General features: G+C 38.6%; 1 protein-coding gene across 1 annotated transcript in view; it reads left to right on the top strand.

Moving 5' to 3' along the window:
* SLC16A10 (solute carrier family 16 member 10) overlaps positions 1-25,124 on the top strand; it is a 152,802-nt gene that overhangs the window by 78,360 nt on the left and 49,318 nt on the right. Inside the window, exons 2-3 of the mRNA XM_012438442.2 lie at positions 13,231-13,375; positions 18,070-18,523. Coding sequence (XP_012293865.2) covers positions 13,231-13,375; positions 18,070-18,523 — 599 coding nt within the window. The remainder of the gene's footprint in view (positions 1-13,230; positions 13,376-18,069; positions 18,524-25,124) is intronic.

The raw sequence follows: 25,124 nt of genomic DNA, 5'->3' as shown, positions 1-25,124 counted from the left end.
TTAAACACTAATGACTTAAAACTGCCACATGTGAAAAAAGAAAGCCATCGTGGTCCACAAAACATTCTGAAGGTTTTACAATGCATTGTTATCATTAACCAATCTTTTACTATTAAACTTAAATTGGCCAATCTCCTAATTAGATTACTAGACTCAGGATGGAGCCCTTCAAGAACAGGGCTAGGAAAGCATGCACTTTCTAGGGCCTGATAAACAGTTATAGATGGAAGACAAAAACAGATTGTGAGAGAGATTTCTGTGCTTTTAATTATTGGAGTTCCATGAGGAAAACAGAGGTTTTTTTTCTAAAATGGGGTCAGTAGTACTGCTTCTATTTTTTCCAGAGAGTCCCAGGCCATCAGAAGTTATCTGAGGGCCTCTCATGCATGCATTAAGAGTGGCAAGACAAAATGGGGAAAAGTAATTCAGTAGACTGCAAAAAAAATTCTTTTTTCCAGTGAAACAAGATCCAAGAAGAGAAAAACATAAAGGTCTTCTAAGCATACCTATAGCTTGGATGTCCACTTTTAATTAAGCCGACTTTTGACCATACTCTTCTTACTTTAAAAAAAAAATTTTTTTTTTTTTTTTGAGACAGTCTCACTCTGTCGCCCAGGTTGGAGTGCAGTGGCACAATGTCAGCTCACTGCGACTTCCTCCTCCCAGGTTCAAGTGATTCTGCTCCCTCAGCATCCTGAGTAGCTGGGATTACAGGCGCATGCCACTGCACCCAGCTAATTTTTGTATTTTTAGTAGAGATAGGGTTTCACCATGTTCATCAGGCTGGTCTCAAACTCCTGACCTTGTGATCCGAGGCTATCCTTTTAAATCCCTTGTTGCCCAACTTTAGCCACATCAAGTGGCCAATATTTCTGGCTTTTGAACTTTACCAAAAGTAACCTCACAGGTGAAACCAAAGCCTTAAGTAAGGTTGTGACTTAATTGTGAGTGTACAAGGTATTTTCAAAGAGGTGGTAAAGCAGTTTTTACAAAATCTAGAATCTTTAAAGATAGCTCAGAGAAAGGAATATTTAAGAAAGGAAGCTAGGTGTCATGGAGGGGAAGAGAATCAGCAAACAATAAAAGTCACACAGATATTAACCAGAAAGTACTCATTCCCTAAGCCAGGATTGAACCTGGGCTGCCATTGTAAAATGGCAGAGACCAAAGGAAAGTACTGCTATGTGGTTACAAGGTCAAGCTCCCAAGGACGTAAAACAAGATGGAGGCCTCATTCAGTTTTTTTCCCTCAGAGACCTGTAGCAAAGTTTGTAACTGACCAGTTTGCAGGGCTGGCTTGAACAGTGGGCTTATGGTCCTAGGCCTGTATCCTATTCTGTCTTCCCCCTTATGACAAAACTATACGGAAAGACACAGAAAGCACGCCAGATTGGCTACAGTTTAAGATTAGCCTCACAAATCCCTTTTTCCATTAATCAAAACTTTACAGAAGAGTAAACAGTGATTTTTATCATTCCTTTTACTGGTTTGCACAGGGAGAAAGAGGCCAGAAGTCTGACTGGTAAGAACTTGTTGCTGGCATGTCAGGCTTCTGGGTTCCCTTCTCAATCCAATTTTAACTCAAGCAGTTTAAGGTTTGGGGAAATTAAACTTTTCTCAGTTTGGGGGATGCATCCAAAAATAGTGTCCTGTGGTATAGGGACACAATTAACCATCCATGAAGACAAACAGGGGAGGAAAAAGAAGGCATTTATTTCAAAAGAGTCCCAGGATGCATTCAAAAGAAGTACAGGCTGAAGATGGCGGGTTGCCCATCTGGAAAGAGGGGGAGAAGGTGTCCTTTAGTTCCTTTCTTTTCCCAGCGTATATCTAGTGTATATGAGGGAGAGAAAGAAAAGGTGTTCCCTTTCTTCCATCTTTGTATCTCTGAGTCCCAGCCACCTTGGCAGGTGCTGCCCATGGATGCCAACACAGCTTTCATCTGTGTGGAACAGGGAGGCCTAGAGAAGTTATCCATACTCACCTATGTGCTGCTTATCCTCCCTGCTGTTGGTAACCTTTGAGTTTCCTAGACTTCATTTATGTCATAGATACAAGCATGGCCTCCTTCCATGAAGGAGGGGTTTAATCTGCAAGAATTAGTCCTACTCATCTGTGCTGTGTCCCTTGACTTTCGTTGCCGTCTGCTTCTGGATCCCTCAGATCCAGTTTTTCTTTCTAGGGCTTCAACCCAAAGCTTGAAATTGAGTTTGGGACAAAAAGGTGCCTCAGGAGGGTGAATGGAATCATTAAGTTAGGAAGTCCCATGAATTGTGGTCCTGGCCTAGTAAGATGCCTTCCAAAAGGACAAAAAAAAAAAAAAAAAAAAAACCTTACATAGAAAAGTTCCCTGTATTCTCAGGGCTGTATTTAACTCCTGATATTATGGAGAAGAGACAGAAAATAGCTTGAGTACAAGAAGGGGAAAGTACCTGGGGGAAAAAACCTCTTGCTCTATGCAAATGGATTCCTTCAACAAGGAAATAAACAAAAGACACTTCTAATTGCTGTATCCTCCTTTTCTCTAAGAACAGATGGAAACTGCATTGTTCTGAATTGCATATGTGATGGCTGGGCCAAACGCTCATTCTACCCAGTAATATCTCTGTAATTTGTAACAACACTCTTAACATTGTAAAAGAAGAGATAGGTGCTATGACAGCCGCCCCGCGCCCCCCCCCCCGGCCCCCGTCCCGCCCCACCAAAAGAAGGAAAATGCCATAGAAAAAAACGGGATTGGACCGAGGCTGACACTCCCGGACTGAGGCTGACACTCCCAACCCTTGAGAGCCATGGGGCGAAGGGTGGGTGTCAGGGTCCTTTCCAGCATCCTGTCCTCTGTAGTTGCACCATTCGCTATTAGTTGGCTCACCAGAGGTTCGGTGCTTCATCTGATCTGCCTTCAGCAAAAGTCTGAGGACAAGAAGCCTTGGAAATGGAAGTCCACATTTACTCATCGTTCAGGGATCCTGGGTGAGCCCTGAGACTGGGATTACAGTTGTGAGCCATCACACCTGCCTTCCAATATTTTCTTCTAGAAGTTTTATAGTTTTCAGTTGTACATTTACATTTAAGTTCTATGATCCATCTTGAGGTAATGTTTTATATGGTGTAAGGTAGGGATCAAATTTCATTGCTTCATGTATTTTTAAAGCTCTGTTATTAGGTATATATACATTTATAAATGTTATAGTTTCCCAATGCCTTGACACTTTTACCATTATGAAGTATTTCTCCTCATTTCTAATAATACTTCTTGTCTCAAAATCTGTCTTGTCTAATATTAGTATAGCCACCTTAGACTTTCAGGGCTACTAACTTTTGATATCTTTTTCCATCTTTTTATTTTTAACTTATTTGCCTTTGAATTTAAAGTGTATCTCTAAACAGGATATAATTAGTTCTTATGTCTTTATCCAGTCAGATAATCTTTGCCATTTGATTAGAGTCTTTAGTCTATTTTTATTTAATGTAAAAATTGATATGGCCATATCAATTTAGGTCTTTTTAAATTTAATGACCTTTAGGTCAATTTTTATTTAATGTAATAATTGATTCTTGGAGTATATTTGAATTCAAGTTGCTGGCAAAAAAAAGGAAAAAAAAAATTGATATGGCCATATCATTTAGGTCTGCCATTTTGCTATTTGTTTTCTATTTGTCTCATCTACCTTTCGTTCTTCTATTCCTTCTTTTCTGCCTGCCTTTGCATTAATCAAATAATTTTTAGTAATCAATTTTAATTCCTTGATTGTCTTTTTAGCTATATCTCTGTGAATAATTTTTAGTGCTTCTTTGAGTATTACAATATGCATTTTTAAGCCATTCCAATCTATTTTAAGTTAATACAGAATTCAGGTAAAATATAGGATCCTTGTAACAGTGTATACCCATTTACATCCATCTTTAATGCTGTTGTTTTTACATATTTTTTTATTTTTTAATTTGATTTATTTTTTTTATTGCATTTTAGGTTTTGGGGTACATGTGAAGAACATGCAAGATTGTTGCATAGGTACACATGTGGCAGTGTGATTTGCTGCCTTCCTCCCCTTCACCTATACTGGCATTTCTCCCCATGCTATCTCTCCCCAACTGCCCACCCCCCACTGTCCATCCCCTATTTCCCCCCAACAGACTCCAGTGTGTAGTGCACATATTTGTTTATTATAACATCTATATATGGTGTTATAGTTTTTCTTTAAACAGTAAAGTTATCCTTGTAAAGAAATTATAAGGAAAAGTGTGTATTTGTGTTTATCCTTCCTTTGAACCCAAGTTGCCAGCTGGTGTCATTTCTCTTCAGCCTAAAGAACTTTCTTTAACATTTTTCTAGTGTAAATTTTCCAGTGAGAAATTCTCTCCATTTTAAAAATCTTTATTTTGCCTTCATTTTTGAAGGCTAGTTTAGCTGGATATAGAATTCTTGGTTGATACTTTCCCCCTACTTTCAGCATTGTCAATGTGAAAGTTCCAATATCTTCTGTCCCTCATTATTTACAAGAGTCTACCTGTTAATGGTATCATTGTTCTCTCTAGATATATTATTTTTGTCTGCTTTCAGAATTTTCCTTTTGGCATTCAGCAGTTTGATTATGATGAGCTTAGGAGTCATTTTCTTAGTGTTTATCCTGCTGGGGGGCGGTCTTTGAACTTCTTGGATCTGTAAGTTAGTTTTTCACACAATTTGCAGTTTTTATTTTGGGCTGTTATTTCTTTTTGCTTGTTTGCTTTTTACAATGTCTTACTCTGTCATCCAGGCTGGAGTACAGTGGTGCAATCATAGCTCACTAAAGCCTCAACCTCCCAAGCTCAAGTGATCCTCCCTTCAGCTTCCTGAGTAGTTGGGATCACAGGTACATGTTATCACACGTAGCTTATTTTTTTTTCCCTTGTAAAGATTAGGTCTCACTATTTTGCTTAGGCCAGTTTTGAATTTCTGGGCTCAAATGATCCTCCTGCCTTGGCTTCTCAAAGTGCTGGGATTATAAGCATGAGCCACTGTCCCCAGCCCCATTATTTATTCAAAATGACTCACATTTCTTCTTAGAGTTCCATAGGTCTCTAAGATTTAGTTAATTTTGTTTAATACTATTCTCTCACAGTGAGACAGGATTTGCAATGTGAGCTCAGGCCAGCTATCTTTAGGTTGAGTAATTTCTTTAGATTGGGTAATCTCTATCTCCAATACTTCATCCTTCAAAAGTATGACTGAAAAATGCATTCAGTAATTATCTGTAATAGGGTTTGCATGACCACTTTATTCCAGTGCCATAAACAGAAGTGGATTAGCAAATATTTTAAAAGCCACTCTTAAGTGAAATATAACTACCAGTAAAATGTAACTTTAGGATGGCAATAAAATGGTCAAGGCAAGAGTACAGTCTACCCACTCCTGAATTTTTGTATAGTTTCCAGACAGCTTCATGCCCCAGGAATTACTGGGACTTTAGCAAATAATATTTTGTATTTTAGTATCGGTTTTGCATACTGTTATTTTATACAATTTATAGCTATTATACCAATATTGAGTTATAACAGAGTAAAGATATAAATATATTTCAAAAGTATGACTGAAAAATGCATTCAGTAGGTTCACTTAGCAGATTGGAGATGAAAGATAAGAAAGATCTGGGAACTTTGAAGACAGAAATTACTCAATCTTTAGATACCTAGTTTTCATCTCTAGAATTTTCTCTTTTTTTATAATTTACATTTTGTTGTTGAGATTCCCTATCTTTTCACTCAGTAAGATCACTTCTTATCTTTAATTATTATTATTATTATTATTTTGAGACAGAGTCTCCTACTGTTACCAGGCTGGAGTGCAGTGGCACGATCTCGGCTCACTACAACCTCTGCCTCCCAGGTTCAAGCAATTCTCCTGCCTCAGCCTCCCTTGATCTGCCTGCCTTGGCCTCCCAAAGTGCTGGGATTACAGGTGTGAGCCACTGTGCCCGGCCTTTAATTCTTTGAAAAATATTGTTTTCTAATTCATCTAACATATTTATAATAGAAACTTTGAAATCTTTGCTAAATTGAACAGCTGAGCCCATTCAGAATCTATTTTTATTGATTGGCTATTTTTTTGCATGCCTCAGAATTTTTGGTTGAAACTTGAACATGTAGATAATATTTTGAAATAACTCTGATTCCATTTTGTTAATCCAAGGATTATGTTTTGTTCCTAGCAGATAACTTGCTGGAGCTCACGTTGCAAATCCTATCTACTGTGGCATGCAGCAGCTAATATCTCTGCTTTGTTCTTACAACTTTCAGATGCTGCTTTTCTTGATTCTGGCTTCTGTACAGTCTACCGAGCACCTGCACATTTTGTTGGCCCTCAAGAAAGCCCACAACTTTGTAATTCTTCTTGCAACTGTAGCTTTTCACACTCTCTCCCAATTTCTATCAGGTTTTAAGATATTTTCTAGTATGTTTAAATAGTTTTGTTTAGCCCAGATTTAATAATAGTTATATTTAGTAGGGTTAGCATGACCAGTTTATTCCAGTGCCATTAACAGAAGTTGATTCCCAAATATTTTTAAAGCCACTCCTAAGTGCAATATAACTGCCAAATAACTTTTAGGATGGCAATAAAATGGTCAAGGCAAGAGTACAGTCTACCCATTCCTGAATTTTTGTGTAGCTGCCAGACAGCTTCATGCTCCAGGAGTTACGGGGACATTGCTAAATAATATTAACATTTTGCATTTTAGTCTCAGTTTTGCATTCTATTATTTTATATAATTTAAGGCTATTAGATCGATATTGGTTATTACAGAGTATAGATAATCTTGAACGAGGCCAAGACGGAGTGGAATCGCAGGTTGGGTCTACCAAAGGGCAAAAGACTATCACCCTTTAACTACAGTAAATCTTCCCTTTGGGTGTTTTTATTTGTAAATACTTTGCCCTTGCAACCATTTATATCTGGATAATTACAACACCTTTGTTTTATTTAGCATGCAGGAGAATCTTCTTAAATATTAAACCTAACCACTTTGAGTGATTTGCATCCTGCTTTTGTCATACACTTAGAGCCTTGGGTTTTTTTTTTTTTTTTTTCTTCAGAATAGTGTTAGGAAACAAATAGAGTCTGGATGGGGAAATTGAAAAGCTTCCTGGTATTTTTCTGTAAAAAGATTTCTTAACTTAGCTTCTTGGATGTGTCTATGATGTCAAACTTACACACATATTCAAATAAGAGTACACAAGCACATTCTAAAGCCTTTCTTGTACATTTTTGGCATCTATGTCTCCTAAGAAATGGGACATTTTATCTGGTGCTCTGATTGGACCACTTTTGCATATGTTACTAGATTGAAAATTATTGGAAGGTAGCAAATATTATTTGCTTTTATATTTCCAACATCCTAGGATAGAGCCTAGAACATTAAAGAACACTAAAATTTTAATAGTGTAACTGAAAAGCAGGTTAGTTCGTCACTGCATGTAGAGTCCAATTAACAAGAGCAAGTTCTGATACAAAGAAGTGTATTTATTTCAAAGCTAGCTTAGGGAGAGAGGTACAAAGCCTCCTGCCTTTAAATGTGCCAATTCACCTTTGGAGCAAAAAGTGGGCATTTTTATAAGGGAGGAGAGGAAAGGAGCAAGGTCAAGGGTCCCTCTGCTACTGGGCAGTTACCTGAGTTGGCTTCTTCTTGGGCAGAGGTAAGTTATAAAAGTGTCCAAGTGGGCATGCCTTTGACATACCCTCCTAGTGGGCATGAGTTCTGAGACAGCCCCGTGGAGGTGAGAGTTCCGTGGGGACATGCTTTGGTCTCCAAATCAACTGTCAACTTTCAAGGAGAGATCCTGGGGGGTATGATATATATTATGAAGTCCTCTGTGGATGTTTTGTAGAAGTAATAGAAGGACTAGGGCTTGATTGCATTTTATTTATTTATTTATTTTTAGAGACAAGGTCTTGCTCTGTTGCCCAGGCTGGAGTGCAGTGGCACGATCATACCTTACTGCAGCCTCAAACTCCTGGGCTCCAGGGAGCCTCCTGCCTCAGCCTTCCAAGTAGTTAGGACTACTGTTGTGTGCCACCATACCCAGCTAGTTTTTAAAGTTGTTTTTGTTTGTTTGTTTATTTTTAGAGACAGGGCCTTGCTTTGTTGTCCAGGCTGGGCTTAAACTCCCAGCTTCAAGTATTCCTCCTACCTCAGCCTCCCAAAGTGCTGGGATTACACATATGAGCCACTGTTCCTGGTCTAGTTTGCATTTTTAAGATAAAATTTTTACCATGCTGGATATATTATAGTAACTATGTATGTACTTCAGTTTCTCAATTGTTAAATGAACTTAATAGAAGTATTACCTTACAGAATTTTGGGGATTAAATGAAATAATCTTCTGAGCACAACAAATATATCATCAGCACAACAGCTAGCTCTGTTGAGTCTTTATTATTATAACGGTAGTAATAGACTTGGAAGGGGTGAAAGAGAACAAGGTCCATTTTATTTTTGCAGCATATATACAATAGCTCATTAAGATCCTGGATTATTTAGATGCCATGTTAAAACTTGACAAAAACTAGAAATGTTGTGAGTGTGCAATAGCAGATAACTAATCCATTTATTAATTTATTCTTGAATTTGATCAGAAAACAGACTTAACTTCATCTATTGCCAGTTATTATTGTAACAGAATCTATTGGAATTTCTGTTAGGGCACTACAGTACAATAGTGTGACTTTCAAAAGTGAGATATTTTATGTAGCTTTTTAAAGTAGGTTTTCAAACCAGTTAAAGGCTCTAAAACACATAAGAAGGATATTATGAGTCAGGAATAGCATTTTGTGAGGACTCTTGAGAAAACGGTGCTGTGTCCCCTCCACCATGGTACACGTGGAGGTTACTCTCATTTGTTCTCCTACTTGATATCTCTCTTTGTTCTCTCACCTGGTATCAAGTGAGAGGGGCTTGAGAGGGACCACTTAAGAGATTTAAAATTCTCCCCAGTTGCGGGGAACAGAGGAGGACCAGGGTCTGACTCTTCAAGACATCCAACAAGGATGGGCTGGTTTACTGTTCCCACAGAAAGAATTATACTAAAGGTGGCTGTGTTGAATTTGCCTATACTACAGCCTTTGTCAGGGCAAAGGAAATATATTTCCTGCAGATTAGAGGTGGGCCTAGTGGAGGAGAGGGGTAACCTGGAGTTTGACTCCTGTTCCAATAGATGCCTAAAAAAGCAGTGAGGTTACAACAGTGAGTCTTTTGAATGACAGCCAAAAAGCCAGGAGGAGAATGAATTATCCAAGTTAGTGGAGCAGTGGCCAGAAGAAACTCTGAGGTGAGATCTGAATAACCCATGAAAGTGCATCTGAGAAAAAAGAGTTAGCTTCAAACATCAGCAGACAGGTCTTTTGGCAGGAAGGCCCAGGTTGGAATCTTTTTGCCTTCCTTCCCCAGCCTCCCTGTCTCCCATGCCTACCTTGGAAAGATCCGACAGCTAGGGATGGGAAAAGTCCTGGAAGAGAAGAGAAGCAGCTGATTTCATTCCCTTCCCAGCTTCCCTGGGGGGCTGGGGAAAAGATTTGATTACCTAGTGAAGATTGGTTTGTTATCTAAAATACCATAGGCCTTTCTTTATTTTTATATTGGCCAAAAGAATCAAATGGGCCTGCTGAAGTGGTCATCTAGTGGCAAAGGAAATTTTTTCCCCACTGAATAAATTTTAAGAAGACAGTCAAGACAAGAAGCTGTATTTCATTATATCTTGTTAGTGATTATTCAATAGACACATAAATCTATAATTTTTAATATTTGGTATAGCAGTAGATTGAAATCCACAGTAATTCACAAAAATTTGTACAATGGTTTTCTTTTCTTTTCTTTCTCTTTTTTTTTGGAGACAGAATCTCATTCTGTTCCCAAGGTTGGAGTACAGTACAACGACCTCAGCTCACTGCAGCTGCCACCTCCCAAGTTCAAGCAATTCTTGTGCCTCAGCCTCATGAGTAGCTGGGATTACAGGCATGAGCTACCACAACCAGATAATTTTTGTATATTTAGTAGAGATGTGGTTTCTCCATGTTGGCTAGGCTGGTCTTGATCCTGACCTCAGGTGATCTGCCTGCTTCGCCTCCCAAAGTGCTGGGATTACAGGTGTGAGCCACCAGGCCTGGCCAAGGTATTTTTTCTTGAAAATACCTTCACTCATATAAACAATATATGCAATATAAGTATATGCTCTTGGGTTTCTTGATGTGGTCTAGTATTTAGTGTTGGCCCCATAATTATAAAAGTGCCTTTATCTAAAAGTAGATGTTAGTTGTCAGGCAATGTTCACTGTAAAAAATAAATAAATACAAAATAAAAGTAGATGTTAGGATGTTTTATTCTAGCCTGCCTACTATTTATATAACATTGTTTCTTAAACACAATAGATGTCTAAATTTTTTTGAAACGGATTAAATTATTAGAAATTAGTAAAATTTTTATATAAAGTAGTAGACTAAAAAATTCTTACTAGGCTGGGTGTGCTGGCTCAGTCCTATAATGCTAGCAACTTGGGAGGCCAAGGTCGGCCAATCCCTTGAGCCCAGGAGTTTGAGGCCAGCCTGGGCAACATGGCAAAATCTTGTCTCTGCAAAAAATACAAAAATTAGCTAGTGTGAGGGCATATGCCTGTAGTCCCAGCTACTCAGGAGGCTTAGGTGGGAAAATAGGTTGAGCCCAGAAGGCAGAGGTTGCAGTAAGCCAAGACTGCATCAGGGCGCTACAGCCTGGGTGACACAGTGAGACCCTGTCTCATTAAAAAAAAGAAAATTTAACCTGTCTCAAGTAGTCCCATATTGTAAAGTTCTTCATGTCTTGGTTGGATTATACTAATTTATTTGGCCAATCAGCTGCTTCCTACTGTGTACTTCTGAATCCCTATCACCACCATCTGAGTCAAGATGACAGTGTTTACACGGTCTCTTCATTGTATTTTAAGATTATAGTCTGCTTTCTGGTGAGGGAAGAAAGGAAATAGAAATATGGCTGACTGACTGGGCCATGGCTCACGCCTGCAATCCCAGCACTTTAGAGGCCAAGGTGGGAGGACTGCTGGAAGCCAGGAGTAGCCAGGACCAGCTTGAGTAAGAAACTGAGACCCTGCCTCTACAAAAGAAACACAAAAAAAGAAATATGACTGACTAAAATACACATAATTTTTATAGTAATTTAAAATATAAGAAGGCAAAAAGTTCCTGGGCTCAAGGCAGGCAATCACTTGAACCCAAGAGTTCAAGACCAGCCTGGGCAACATGGTGAAACCTTGTTTCTACAAAAAACACAAAAATTAGCCAGGCATGGTGGTGCATGCCTGTGGTTCCAGCTACTTAGAAGATTGTGGTGGGAAGATTGCTTGAGCATAGGCTGCCGAGATGGCAGTAAGCTGAGATTGCACCACTGTACTCCAGCCTGGGCAACAGAGCGAGACCCTTTCTCAAAAAAAAAAATGCAAAAAATTGTTAGTATGGTAAAGCTTCATTTGAATTTAATAATGAAATTCTTTACTAAGAAGTGATCATTTGCATAGGGCTTAACTTCCTTTACTAAGAAAATAGAGTAGTATATAAGGAGACTTCCAGAGCTACATAGCTTTAGGGTCATCTACCAAGACAGAAAATTCATTGTCATCATTATTGTTAAAACTGTAATTTATTTTGATGCTTTGGAAAAGAAAAAAAGAGAGAGAAAGAAAAAAATCTGTAAATTATTAAGTGCTTATGTACCAGATGCTGAGGTATGTGTTTGATCCATTTTCAAGATAAGAAAACTCATTCAGAGGGGAAGTAACTTGACCAAGGATATGTTGTAGTCGTAGAGCTGGGACTATGACTCATGTCTGCTTTTTCCACAGCCCATTTTCACTTAGGTTCCATTAGGTTATTATGCTTTTTTAGAAGGATTTACAGTCTTGATATCCTCAATGAAGTCAGATCACTCATTTCTTTGGCATAGAATTATGATTATTTGTATTTAATATTTCGTTCATTCTTGTTGGTTTTCATATGGAATATGACTTCTGAGTCTTAATTTTTTATCATGAAATATAACATACGTTCAGAAAAGAAGACTTAACACAAGTGTGGTTTTATAAACATTTATAAAATAAATACGCAGTGACTGTTATCCAGGTCAGCAAATATTCTACTGGTATATGAGTCAATTTCCATGGCAAAAAACTAAGCTTAGGCACCATGCACATGATCACTCCTTTTTTTTTTTTTTTTTTTGAGACAGAGTCTTGCCCTGTCACCCAGGCTGGAGTGCAATGGCGTGATCTCGGCTCACTGCAACTTTCACCTCCTGGGTTCAAGTGATTCTCCTACTTCAGCGTCCCACATAGCTGGGATTATAGGTGTGTGCTACTATGCCCAGCTAATTTTTTTGTATTACTAGTAGAGATGGGGTTTCACCATGTTGGCCAGTCTGGTCTCAAACTCCTGACCTTGTGATCCCCCCACCTCGGGCTCCCTAAGTGCTGGGATTACAGGTGTGAGCCACTGTGCCTGGCTGCACATGATCACTTCTTAACTAGTGGGTCCAAATGATTATCATTTCTACTATCCTGATTTCAAATGTCATTATTTCTTTGCAGTTTGACCACCTATATATATACTCCTAAATACATCTCTTTGTTTTTTCAGTGAATTTTTTCCCATAGATTAGAAGTTGCTTGAAACCATAGATAGATATTGAAGTAGAGATTAACAGTGCTAAAGTTACAGGGGAATGTTTAATTTATTTGAAAGTACAAACTTTTCAAGACTTCGATTAAACACATAAAATTGCTATCCTAATTACAATTAGTATTAGCCATTGTGTTGAGCTATGATTTCAATCTAATTTATTCCAACTTTCCCCCTAGTTGTCAATCTGTGTTATATCTTTTCTGTATTATATTTTTCTACATCCTAGGCAACATAGTGAGATCTCATCTCTACAAGTAATTTTTTAAAAAATTAGCCAGGCATGGTGGCATGTGCCTATAGTTCCAGCTACTTGGGAGGCTGAGGCTGGAGGATCACTTAAGCCCCAGAGGTTGAGGCTGCAATGAGCCGTAATCATATCACTGTGCTCTAGCCTGGATGAGAGAGTGAGATCTGATCTCAAAATAACTAAAAATGAAAATGTTTCTAAATGTGTATTATGTCCAGTGGAATAAGTACAAATATAGTTTACCATGTCATAATTCCTTCTACCCTTTTCCCCTCTTTTACAGCATGGGTAGGTTCTCTCTCCATGGGAATGATTTTCTTTTGCTGTCCAGTAGTCAGCGTCTTCACAGACATATTTGGTTGTCGGAAAACAGCTGTCGTGGGTGCTGCTGTTGGATTTGTTGGGCTCATGTCCAGTTCTTTTGTAAGGTAAGGACTTGGTTTTATCATGTTGCTTTTTAAAAACTGCTAGATACCTTAAAGTTTTACTTTCAGAAACTTTGCTATTTACAAGCAAAGATCCTTTTCATTTCTTAAACCTTTAAGCAGTATGATTTATAAATCAAACTGTTATCCATAGAGCAAATCAGAGCTTGAGAATTTGAATGCTTTTTCTTGTAATGCCTAAGACTTGGACATCCATCAGAATGTATGTGTTTTCTGGTACATAAAAGAATGTTTTACCTTATCTTTTTCTTCTATTTACATAAAAATCCTAAAGGCACTCAAGTTATAACAATGAGTTATCTAAAACAGCAGCCTTAGTTTAAGATCAGCTCAGTCTGAGGCCCAAGGGTTACAATAAGTGGTGTTTTAAAGTAGCTGTTCATAGGCTTGAAATGAAATTTTTTTATTAATGAAACCAAAACTCTGCCATTTATTCCAACCCAGGTAGAGAATTCCTGTCGGTTCTTTAAAAAAAGAACATGCTAAAATTTTAAAATATCTGGCTGGGTGCGGTGGCTCATGCCTGTAATCCCAGCACTTTGGGAGGCCGAGGTGGGTAGATCACAAGATCAGGAGATGGAGACCATCCTGGCTAACAGGGTGAAACCCTGTCTCTACCAAAAATACAAAAAAATTTGCTGGGCATGATGGTGTGCGCCTGTAGTCCCAGCTATTCGGGAGGCTGAGGCAGAGAATTGCTTGAATCCGGGAGGGGAGGTTGCAGCAAGCCAAGATTGCGCCACTGCACTCCAGCCTGTGCCTGGGTGACAGAGCAAGATTCTGTCTCAAATAATAATAATAATAATAATTTAAAATATCATGGCAAAATGAAGTGGTCCAATGTACCTTAAAATAAAGCTTAATGTCAATGTACTTTTCCTGTATCTATTAGAATAGGGGTCTCCAACCCCCATGTCAAGGACTGGTACAGGTCCATGGCCTGTTAGGAACTGGGCTGCACAGCAGGAGGTGAGCTGTCGGTGAGCAAGTGAAGCTTCATCTGTATTTATAGTTGCTCCCCATCACTTGCATTACTGCCTGAGTTCTGCCTCCCGTCAGATCAGTGGTGGCATTAGATTCTCATAGGAGTGCAAATCCTATTGTGAACTGCACATGGGAAGGATCTAGGTTGCACTCCCCTTATGAAAATCTAAATGATCTGATGATCTGTCACTTTCTCCCATCACACCCAGATGTGACTGTCTAGTTGCAGGAAAACAAGCCCAGGGCTCCCACTGATTCTACATTATGATGAGTTGTATAATTATTTTATTATATATTACGATGTAATAATAATAGAAACAAAGTGCACACTAAATGTAATGCACTTGAATCACCCCTAACCACCCTCCCCCGGCCTCATCCATGGAAAAATTTTTCCTGAAACTTGTCTCTGGTGCCACAAAGATAGGGGACTGCTGTATGAGGAGAAAAGACGCAGTGCACTGAAGAGGGACTAACTGTAAGGAGCAGATGAGCACATAACTGTATGGAACACCTCTCCCTGCAGCTCTAGTTCTCCTGGGAAGTTCCTTGCATTGGTAGAATAATCCTCAGTTAGAGGAACACTGATTTAATATGTAGCTCTGGCTAAGAGGAGGTGATGAAGAAGAAAACCTCTTAAGATTATTTCCATCCTTCGTCTCTACTTTAGTGGTTTATCTTCATTTCCTCTTTCCTGTCCCTAGCTGTTCTCATGTTGCTTTAGTTGAAAAGCATTAATGTGGTCATTAAGGAAAAATAAGTCAAATTTACATTTGACTTTTTATTTTTAAATATTTAATCAACAGAATCCTTGGCTTTACTCATTGCCACCCCTCACCCCGCAACACACATCCCTTCCTCAACTCTAACATGAGCCTCATTCTTTCATACTTTCTGCCATCCAATTTAGAAATCCTATTTGGATTTTTAAAAATTATATTTATTTCCTGGTGGTAAATAGATATTTCATCTTTAAAGTACGTTTATGTTTTTTTTCTTCTAAAATCGTTTTTTAAAGAAAAAAAGTTTTGTTTGGAATAAGATTCTGTTTAGGTAAATCCATGAGGTCATTTATTCTAGGAGCAACATAATACTGTGTTATTAATGCCTCGTCAGATAGCTTATTTGATCTGGAAGCTTCCAGGTACCTGTTGTCAGTACCTGTGGCCCTACCACTTGCCGAATGTATTACAACTCCAGTTGTGGTAGAGAGGGGACCGAGAGGTAGACAACTTATGCAATCTACTACCTAGTTTGTTAACAAAACACACATACAAAGCAGTGTTTTTCAAATTTTTCTGACCACTGAGCAATAAATATTATGATACATATTTATGATGTGACCCAGTTCTCTTTTCCTCTACCCTCTAAGTAAAACAAAATTTCTTGAAACCAAAATTTCCTTACTACATGTAATATTCTCATATTTTCTATTCAGTTTGATTATTTAGCCTGCTGGTCAAGGGCTACTGAAACTTGAGAGTAAGATAGAGGAGCAAGGGAAATGTGGTATAGAGTGTAAGTGGTAGGCCCTTTTTTCCTCTAGCTCCCACTCTGCCTTCTGAGGAAAACTTTCTCCAGCATCTTAGGTCGATTATACCCATGTCCCTTCTCTAGATCCTTTTTGCACATATGATTGGTATCTGACAGCCTTACTCATTTACATTGCACTTATTCAGCTGCCAAACTTCACAAACTGGAACCATCTGTTACTAAAGGGAAAACCTGGAAGTGAAAATGGTTCAGCAGCAGTGAAAATGCTATCACAAAGCTCATACACCTCACTCTCTGGGAGGGAGAAGCTCTGGTTTTCCAACTGAGAGCCTTACAGTGCAGTGGTACAACTGCATAGCAACTGATGTTCCTGATGATTCTGCTGTCGACAATATTTTTAATATACACTTTGAAGAAGGCAGAGGAATGTATAATAGACGTAATTTTTTTTCTTTAAAATTGTTAAAAACAAATTAGCGCTTTAAGGAGTAAGTTAAAATTATCTGGAAAACTACTTAGATGGAAAAACTGATACAGAATGAATGAAGTATTAATTTCTGTTTTGTTCTGTGTTATATTAATTATTATTATTTGGGATAGATGTCTTGTTTTACTAAGCAGGCTATGAGTATCTTGAAGGCAGAACCACTTTTTTTTTTTTTTGGAGACAGGGTCTCACTGTTACCCAGGCTAGAATGCAGGTGTGTGATCATAGCTCACTGCAGCCTGGCTTCCTGGGTTCAAGCGATCCTTCAGCCTCAGCTTCCTGAGTAGCTAGGACTACAGGCACATGCCATCACACCCAGCTAATTTCAGCTAATTTTTATTTTTAAAGTAGAGATGGGGTTTTGCTATGTTGCCAGACTGGTCTCAAGCCATCCTCCTGCCTTGGCCACCCAAAGTGCTGAGATTATAGGCATGAGCCACCATGTCTGGCCAAGGACCAGACTTTTAATTTTATTTTCCACAATTTATTTGGTACATAGTAGCTGCTTAATATGTTGGTTAAACAAAGAGTGGAGATTCAGTAAAGGGTGATCAGAGTTAGGTGAGATTAATCTGGGAGAGCCTAGAAGTGACTCTTGAGCCTGATTTGAAGGTGGTGCTAGCTGTGGATTAATAGAGGGGAAGGGCATCTCAGAGAGAGGATTGCCAACATGCCTTAATTTTATCAGATTCTAAAGTTCCTTATGATTACCTCAGCGTGTTGCTAGACTAGCATTATTGTCCAAAATTTAATTATTAACCAACTTTATCTATCTTACTTTCTAATAAATTGTTTGCTTTTACTACTGATAGCCTTTTCAAAAAATTTTAACTAGTTTTATTCCTTTCTTTTTTTCCTTGGGATGATCCAGGTGAACTAGTTTTATTCCTTATCATAATTGTTTCAAAGAACATAATGATATGATCCTTTGTCTTCCTAAGAAATATGCAATTAATTGGTTAAACTATAAGATTATTTAATCCATTATTCTTTTGACACATGCATGGCCTTACAATTGACAAACTGGGATCACTAAAGGAACACACTTAATTTAGTCTTTCTGCAGTCAGAATATGATTTCTTGTTATCTTGCACAATATTGGGAACAGTGCATAGAGGGCGAAGGTTGGTCTACAGCCCTTAGGCCAGCAAAAATGAGGCACAACTGCTCCTCTGTGCAAATGTTCCTGAAATAACCTTGGGGAAAAAATATAAAATGCGGCCTTTTCTTTTACTACTTTTTCCTTTGTTCGGTAAGTACCTGGAAAAACTCCAAGAAATAATTAGTTTTGATAGTTAACTCTAATTGTTTAAAAACAAATGTTTCATTGGGACTAGGTTTTTGGTTTGTTAGTTGAATCACTGTTGATTTTACCTTTCCTGGCACCAACTTTTATTTCTGCGCTGTAGAGAACACAGTTCTTACTCAGTGCTGTGTGCGTCACCTGAAATCACAGAAAGAGGCGGCGGAACAAAATCACTAATGACCTTAATGGTTATTTTTCACACATTCAGATTAAATTAAAATATGTTTAGTGCTACATTCTTGATTTATTGTGTTTTTCCCTTCTATTTCCCCTCTATTTTCTAACTTTTATTTGTAGAAAATATGTTGATGAACAAAAACCCGCTCTTACTATAAGGTTTTATTCTACCAAGCACACAGTAAAAATATTGAAAGCTGCTTTCCATCTTTTTCATCTTTATACAGTTCCATCGAGCCTCTGTACCTTACCTATGGAATCATATTTGCCTGCGGCTGCTCCTTTGCATACCAGCCTTCATTGGTCATTTTGGGACACTATTTCAAGAAGCGCCTTGGACTGGTGAATGGCATTGTCACTGCTGGCAGCAGTGTCTTCACAGTTCTGCTGCCTTTGCTCTTAAGGGTTCTGATTGACAGTGTGGGCCTCTTTCATACACTGAGGGTGCTCTGCATCTTCATGTTTGTTCTCTTTTTGGCTGGCTTTACTTACCGACCTCTTGGTTCCAGTACCAAAGATAAAGAGAGTGGAGGTAGCAGATCCTCCCTCTTTTCCAGGAGAAAGTTCAGTCCTCCAAAAAAAATTTTCAATTTTGCCATCTTCAAGGTGACAGCTTATGCAGTGTGGGCAGTTGGAATACCACTTGCACTTTTTGGATACTTTGTGCCTTATGTTCACTTGGTGAGTATGCTCCTTCACCTTCACTGATCATGAATATTATTATTTCATATAGAAAAACTTCTTTGTAGAGCAAGATAGGTCAAGTTAAAGTTGGCCTCAAACATTATCCTGGTTGTAATTTGGGGATTCTTGAAATGAAAGTTCTCTCCAGATAATGTCAACACATCCATCAGACCACTAAACAGAGAGAGTATATTTCATAGTGTGTCTTTGGTATTTTAAACACCTCGCAAACCCAGCCAGACACTATGGTGCCTGTCTGTGGTCCCAGTTACTAGGCTGAGGTAGGAGGATCGCTTGAGCCCAGGAGTTTGAATCCAGCCTAGACAACATAAAAAGACTCTACCTCTAAAAATAAAATAAAAGTCCCCAAACAAACACATTTAAAAAAAAAAAAAAAAGGAAGGCTGAAATCTTGGAACAAATTATATTCAATATAAAACAATTGATAGGTCTCTTTTTCTTCAAATGTCTTTTATCAGGGACAAAGCTAGGGCTGAGATTTTGCTAACATCAGCAAATTGTTTTTCAACCGAAGGGTATAGAAATTAGTTAATTAGCAAAAAAGCTATGACTTTGATACAAAGAAACATCACATCTACTTGTGGTACACTTTTGGGAAAATGGGAATTCTATTCAGAGGAATATCTTAGAAAAGTTACCAAATGAGGAAAGAGAGCTACGATTTTATAGGAAATTAGGATTTCAAGTGCTCAAGCAGTTTATACTGTTTATTTCTATTTCATAGGCAAAATTCAGCTTGGTAATACTGAAATAAAAATAATTAGTGTCTAGGCTGGGGTTGGTGGCTCACGCCTGTAATCCCACCACTGTGGGAGGCTGATGTAGGAGTTCAAGACCAGCGTGGGCAACATAGGGAGACTTCATCCCTACCGGGGGAATATAAAAGAAGGAAGAAGCAGTGTCTAAAATATCTGCCCCGGGCAGCATTTGTTCAAAAGTGTTTATTATGTTTCTTCCTTTTTTCTTACTTTTGTGGCTGAAATGTATTTACAGTTCATCATAAATGATAAACAAAAATGGCATTGGCACACATAGTTGTATGTTTGTGAACTTGGATTTTTTTGTAGCTTATAGTCTACTTTTAGAGATTTGTACAATTTTTCTTTAGTTAAGAGTTTTGGTGAAAGTTAGTAACAGCTCTTCAAAGAATTACTGAGCTTAAGAAATCAGCTAGTAACTGCATTATCAACATCAATTACATCAATTATTACTGTTCAGGAAGGAATTAGGACAAGGAAACATGAAGAGAGATGGTAGACATGTCTTGGGTTTAAGAATAATTTTGATTTCTCAATTCTCCTATTCTCTTCTTGCTAGGAGTTGAGGAGGCAATTGGGATGACCAATGAGGTGACATGAGAAAGGACTAGGTTTTAGTACTCTGAGCCACTTGGTATTTTCCAAAGACAGAGGTACTAAGTAAATTGACCCAGTATGTGCCCCCTGTCACACATGCAGGTACATCCTGATCTGATAGTCCATTTTCATACTGTTAGGAAGGTATAGCTGAACCACCTTAAGCTAAGTTTCCTGGAATATAGATCTGTTGTGACAGATTAACTTTACCAACTAACCTCTTTCATAGCTTCTGTAGTCAAGAAAACGTTTATTGTGTCCTTTCTCAAAAAGATGAGTAGAAATTCTTGTTGTTTTTTTCTTTTTTCCAGACAGGGTCTTGTTAAGTTGCTCAGACTGGCTTTAAGCAATCCTCCTGCCTCAGCTGGGATTATATGTGCCATCCATCACACCCAGCTTTTATTAAAAAAAAAAATTATCTTTGGTACCACTACATGAACACACCCAGAGAAATCAATAACTCAGCTTTGCTAATACTAGACATTTACCAAAGGAAAAGTGGTAGATGACTGTCTAGTTTTTTTTTTTAGTTATATATTTATAATTTGTAAATTAATTTCACATACATTACTTCATTTGACTTTCACAATAAACCGGTAAAGCAGATAAAATAAATATTAACTCCAGTTTTACAGACTGAAAAACAGATCTAAATTAATAGAGATGGTAAGTGATTTTCCAAGAATTACATGTCAGTAAACGGTAGAGCAGGAGTTGGTTCTCTTCCACTGTGCTTATCTGGTAGCAAACTTAGTACACAGTCTTAATAGCATATTGGGCCACTTCCCTGGATATATTACCAGATGTGTCCATCATATTGGGGGGAAAATGAGTATGCCTAAGGAAATTTAATAAACATGCTATTTCTTCAGGTAAATCAAAGCCTGAGTTAGACAATGTTATAGATACTTTTGTGATCAGGAGATGGCAAATCAGATGGTACACAGAACAATAAAGTCTCTGTTAACTCTGTTAATAAACCATGCCTTTTTTCTGCTCTCCCTTCTTCCAGGCATGTCTTCTTACAAAATGTGTTGATATTTTTGATTTGGGATTTTCTCTTTCTCAACTCGTTATGGCACTGAATGCAGCACAGTAGAGGAAAGACCAGATAGCTAAATGCCATACAGGTGTTTAAATCTCCTCTTTGGTGATGTACTAAGTTTGTCACTTTGTTGTAATTTAAGGTTTGAATTATGGATACTTAACCAGGAATGGGACACTAGTTGCCTCTTTATATGGGGAAAAGGTGTCTCCTATCCTTCAAAAGACTAGTAAATAGATGATGTTCAATTCCTACTAAACACTTTATTGACTGTTGAGGGGACACATATATGAGGCATAAAAATTTGTTCTGAAGGAGCATAAACCTAGTACATGTAATAAAAAATGGCTATAGTTTATGAAGCACTTTTACATACATTTTCTTATTTAATATACATAACAATGGAGTATCTGTGATGTATCCTCTTTATTTCATGGTTGGGAAGACTAAGGCCTTGAAAGATTAAATAACTTGCTCAGCCAGGCACAGTGGCTCACGCCTATAATCCCACCACTTTGAGAGGACGAGGTAGGAGGATCACTTGAGCCCAGCAGTTCAAGACCAGCTTAAGCAACATAATGAGGTTCCACCTCTACAAAAATATAATTTAAAAAATTAGCTGGGCATGGTGGTGCATGCCTATGGTTCCAGTTACTTGGAAGGCTGAGGTGGAAGGATCACATGAGCCCAGGAGGTCAAAGCTGCAGTAAGCCATGATGGTGCCACTACACTCCAGCCTGGGTGGCTAAGACCCTATCTCTAAAAAAAAAAATTAAGAAGTGCTCTAAAGGAAGAACAGATTGAATAATTTTTAATTTATTTGTCTCCTCCTAGTGGTAGGCTTTTAAATATGGAAGGTGAAGAAATAAAGAGCCAGGTGTGGTGGTACACACCTGTAGTCCTAACTCCTCAGGAGGCTGAGGCAGGAGGATGGCTGGAGCCCAGGAGTTCAAGGCTGCAGTGTGCTATGATTGCGCCACTGCCAGCCTGGATAACATGCCAGCCTGGATAACAGAGTGAGACTCTGTCTCTAAAAAAACAAATAATAAATAAAGAAGTAACTTGCTCAAGGTCACAGAGATAGTGACTGATAATTATTAATGTAGTACTTTTATGTAAGTGACACTATTGAATAGTGGCTTAAAAGTGAATGTTCTGGGCCGGGTGTGATGGCTCACGCCTATAATCCCAGCACTTTGGGAGGCCAAGGCGGGTAGATCACCTGAGGTCAGGAGTTCGTGATCACCCTGGCGAACATGGTGAAACCCCGTCTTTACTAAAAATACAAAAATGAGCTGGGCATGATGGCTCACACCTGTAATCTCAGCTACCTGGGAGGCTGAGTCAGGAAAATCGCTTGAACTCGGGAGGTGGAGGTTGTAGTGAGCTGAGATCATGCCATTGCACTCCAGCCTAGGTGACAAGAACGAAACTCCATTTAAAAAAAAAAAAAAGGGAATGTTCTGAAGTAAGACAGATCTGGGTTTAAATCCTGCTTTTGTTTCTTACTAGTTGCATAACTTTGGGCATCCTCTGTAAGCACCAGTATCCTTATCTATGGCAATAAATCTAATTTTGCAGAGTTGTGAGGATTAGAGAAAATGTATGTAAAATATCTGCCTCAGTTCTGGTGTAAAAATGGGATATATTTTAATGTAAGACAATGCAATTGCCAACTGAGTGGTTTTAAAGAATAAGATAGAAGATTAAAAGGAGAAAGATAATATCCATTTGGAAAAGTGGTTTTAAAAAGTTTCATAGCATTGGAATTGGGCCTTGAGCATGAGATTTTGTATACAAATCAGATATTTGATCAACTAGGGAACTAACTTACCAATTTAGGTCTTTGAAGATTCAGAAGTACAACGGAGTGCTCTCATTGCTATGTTAGAAATTCTAAGATCTTATTAGATTGTACATGATGATTTGAGAGAGAAAATGTATGCTTGCTTTCAAAGTGAGGTTGAAGGTTTGATCTTGTTGTAGTTTACTTTTTGAAATGAAGAATTAGAATGCCTCCTGGAAGGTAATTCACCAGCTAAGTAGGCCTACCCACTTAAAATCTTTTTAGAAGGGTACAAATCTTACAGATCGATTTAAGTGAGGCCTAACTTTCTAAAAATGATTCCTAGTAACAGCTGCATCAGTTTTTATGAATTGCCCCTTTTGCCTAGAGTTGTTTTGTTTTGTTTTCTGGAATCTCTTTTTTTTTTTTTTTTTTGAGACAGAGTCTTGCTCTGTCTCCCAGGCCAAAGTTCAGTGGCACAATCTGGGGTTACTGCAACCTCTACTTCCTGGCTTCAAGTGATTCTCCTGCCTCAGCCTCCTTAGAAGCTGGGATTACAGGCGCCTGCTACCATACCTGGCTAATTTTTTTGTATTTTTAGTAGAGACAGGGTTTTGCCATGTTGGCCAGGCTGGTCCCGAACCCCTGACCTCAGGTGATCCACCCACCTTGGCCTCCCAAAGTGCTGGGATTACAGGCGTGAGCCACCGTGCCTGGCCTCTGGGTTTATTTTTTAATGGCTCCTCTTACTCCAATTTTTCTCCATTTAGCTTTCAGGAGCATAAACTCTCTTGGTTTTCTGCCTACCTCCCCATAACTCCTTCTTAGTTTCTTTGCTCAATTCTTTTTCCCACTGACCCCTGAATATCAGCATGTCCTAGGACTTGTCCCCTGATCTTTTTCTCCATGTATTCTACTGGTGGTTTCATCCAGTCTCCTGAGTTCATACATTATGTATATGTCAATGACTTCAAATTTATAGTTCTATTCCAGACCTTTTCCCTGAATCCTCCATCAGAGTTGTATATCCAGCTACTTACTTAATATCTCCACTTGGGTAACTGCTAGATGTTTCAGACTTATCCCTGTCTAACCCTAAAGTTTGATCTTGCCTCCTAAAACTTACTCTGACCCCAGCCATCCTCATCTCAGGAGTTGACAATTCCATCCTTTCAGTTGATCAGGCCTCAAACTTTGGAGTCATCCTTAGTCCCTTGCATGCCATAGTCCTGATCCAGTCAGGAAGTCCTAGTGGCTTTTCTTTCAAAATATATCTAGGATCTGACCACCTGTCACCATCCTCACTACTCACAGCTTAGCCCAGGCTACCACTCCCTAGACTGGATCACTGCCAGAGCCTCCTAATGGGTCTGTCTCCCTGTTCCTTCCCTGCCCCATGTAGTTTGTTCTCTATACAGAAGCCACAGGCATTCTTTCTAAACATAAGTCACTCTGCTCAGAATCCTTCATTGGCTTCCCATTCCTCTAAGAGTAGAAACCAACATCCTTACAGTGGCCTACAAGGTCCTCCACAATCTGTCCCCCACTACCTCTCTGAGCTTCCATCCCTGTCTCCTTGCCCACTCATTTTTGCCATTCACCTATTAATGGGGCTCACCCTGACTACCTGGATGAAACTTCCTCTATCCACTTTCCCCCAGGTATTCCCAAACCCCTCCTATTACTCCTTTTCCTTTTTGTAGCACTTAATACTTTCTGATATATTATCTATTTTACTTCTTTATTGTGGTCATTGCTTACTCTGTATTTACACAGTATTTACACATCTGCTAGATCCTTACCCACAAGGGTAAGGATCTTTCTGTTTCATTCAGTGGTAGATCCCAAGCATATACTACAGTGCCTAGCATACATTGGGTGCTCAAATATTTGTTGAATGACTAAATATATTATGTATCAGTCTAAAGTGACATTGTGTAAGCAATGTTCATTTTTTCACCATTTGGATCTTTAAAATCCTCTACTTTGATGCTATAATGATTTTTTACATTCTGTACTTTAGGACATGATGTTGTTCATATTTATTCAATACTTATTCAACAAATAAGCTCAAACTAAGCAAGCCTCAGAATAATTGAGTAACCAGTAATGCTGTCTGTTGATGGAGGAGAGAGTTGATGTGTTTTGCTCTGGTTCACTTATGCCTTTGCTGAAATTTTTAAACAAATAGAAGAAATTTCTGGTCCCTCAAGCAACTATGTTTTCAGTACCAACTGAAAAATCTCAAAGAGTCTGGAGTGGTGTGTGTAAGAATAGGATGCAGGATGCAGAACCATAGCCAAGCCTTGGGTCTACATAGCTTTGGTTGAGCACTGAACACAGGGTCTCCTGTGTGAGATAACTGATAAATACCAAAGTATGACAATGACA

Source organism: Aotus nancymaae, unplaced genomic scaffold, assembly GCF_030222135.1.
Source record: "Aotus nancymaae isolate 86718 unplaced genomic scaffold, 86718_ANA_hifiasm-v0.15.2.pri h1tg000040l, whole genome shotgun sequence".
Taxonomy (NCBI): domain Eukaryota; kingdom Metazoa; phylum Chordata; class Mammalia; order Primates; family Aotidae; genus Aotus; species Aotus nancymaae.
Note: the sequence above shows the minus strand (reverse complement) of the source record. Positions and strands in the feature narration are given on the sequence as shown.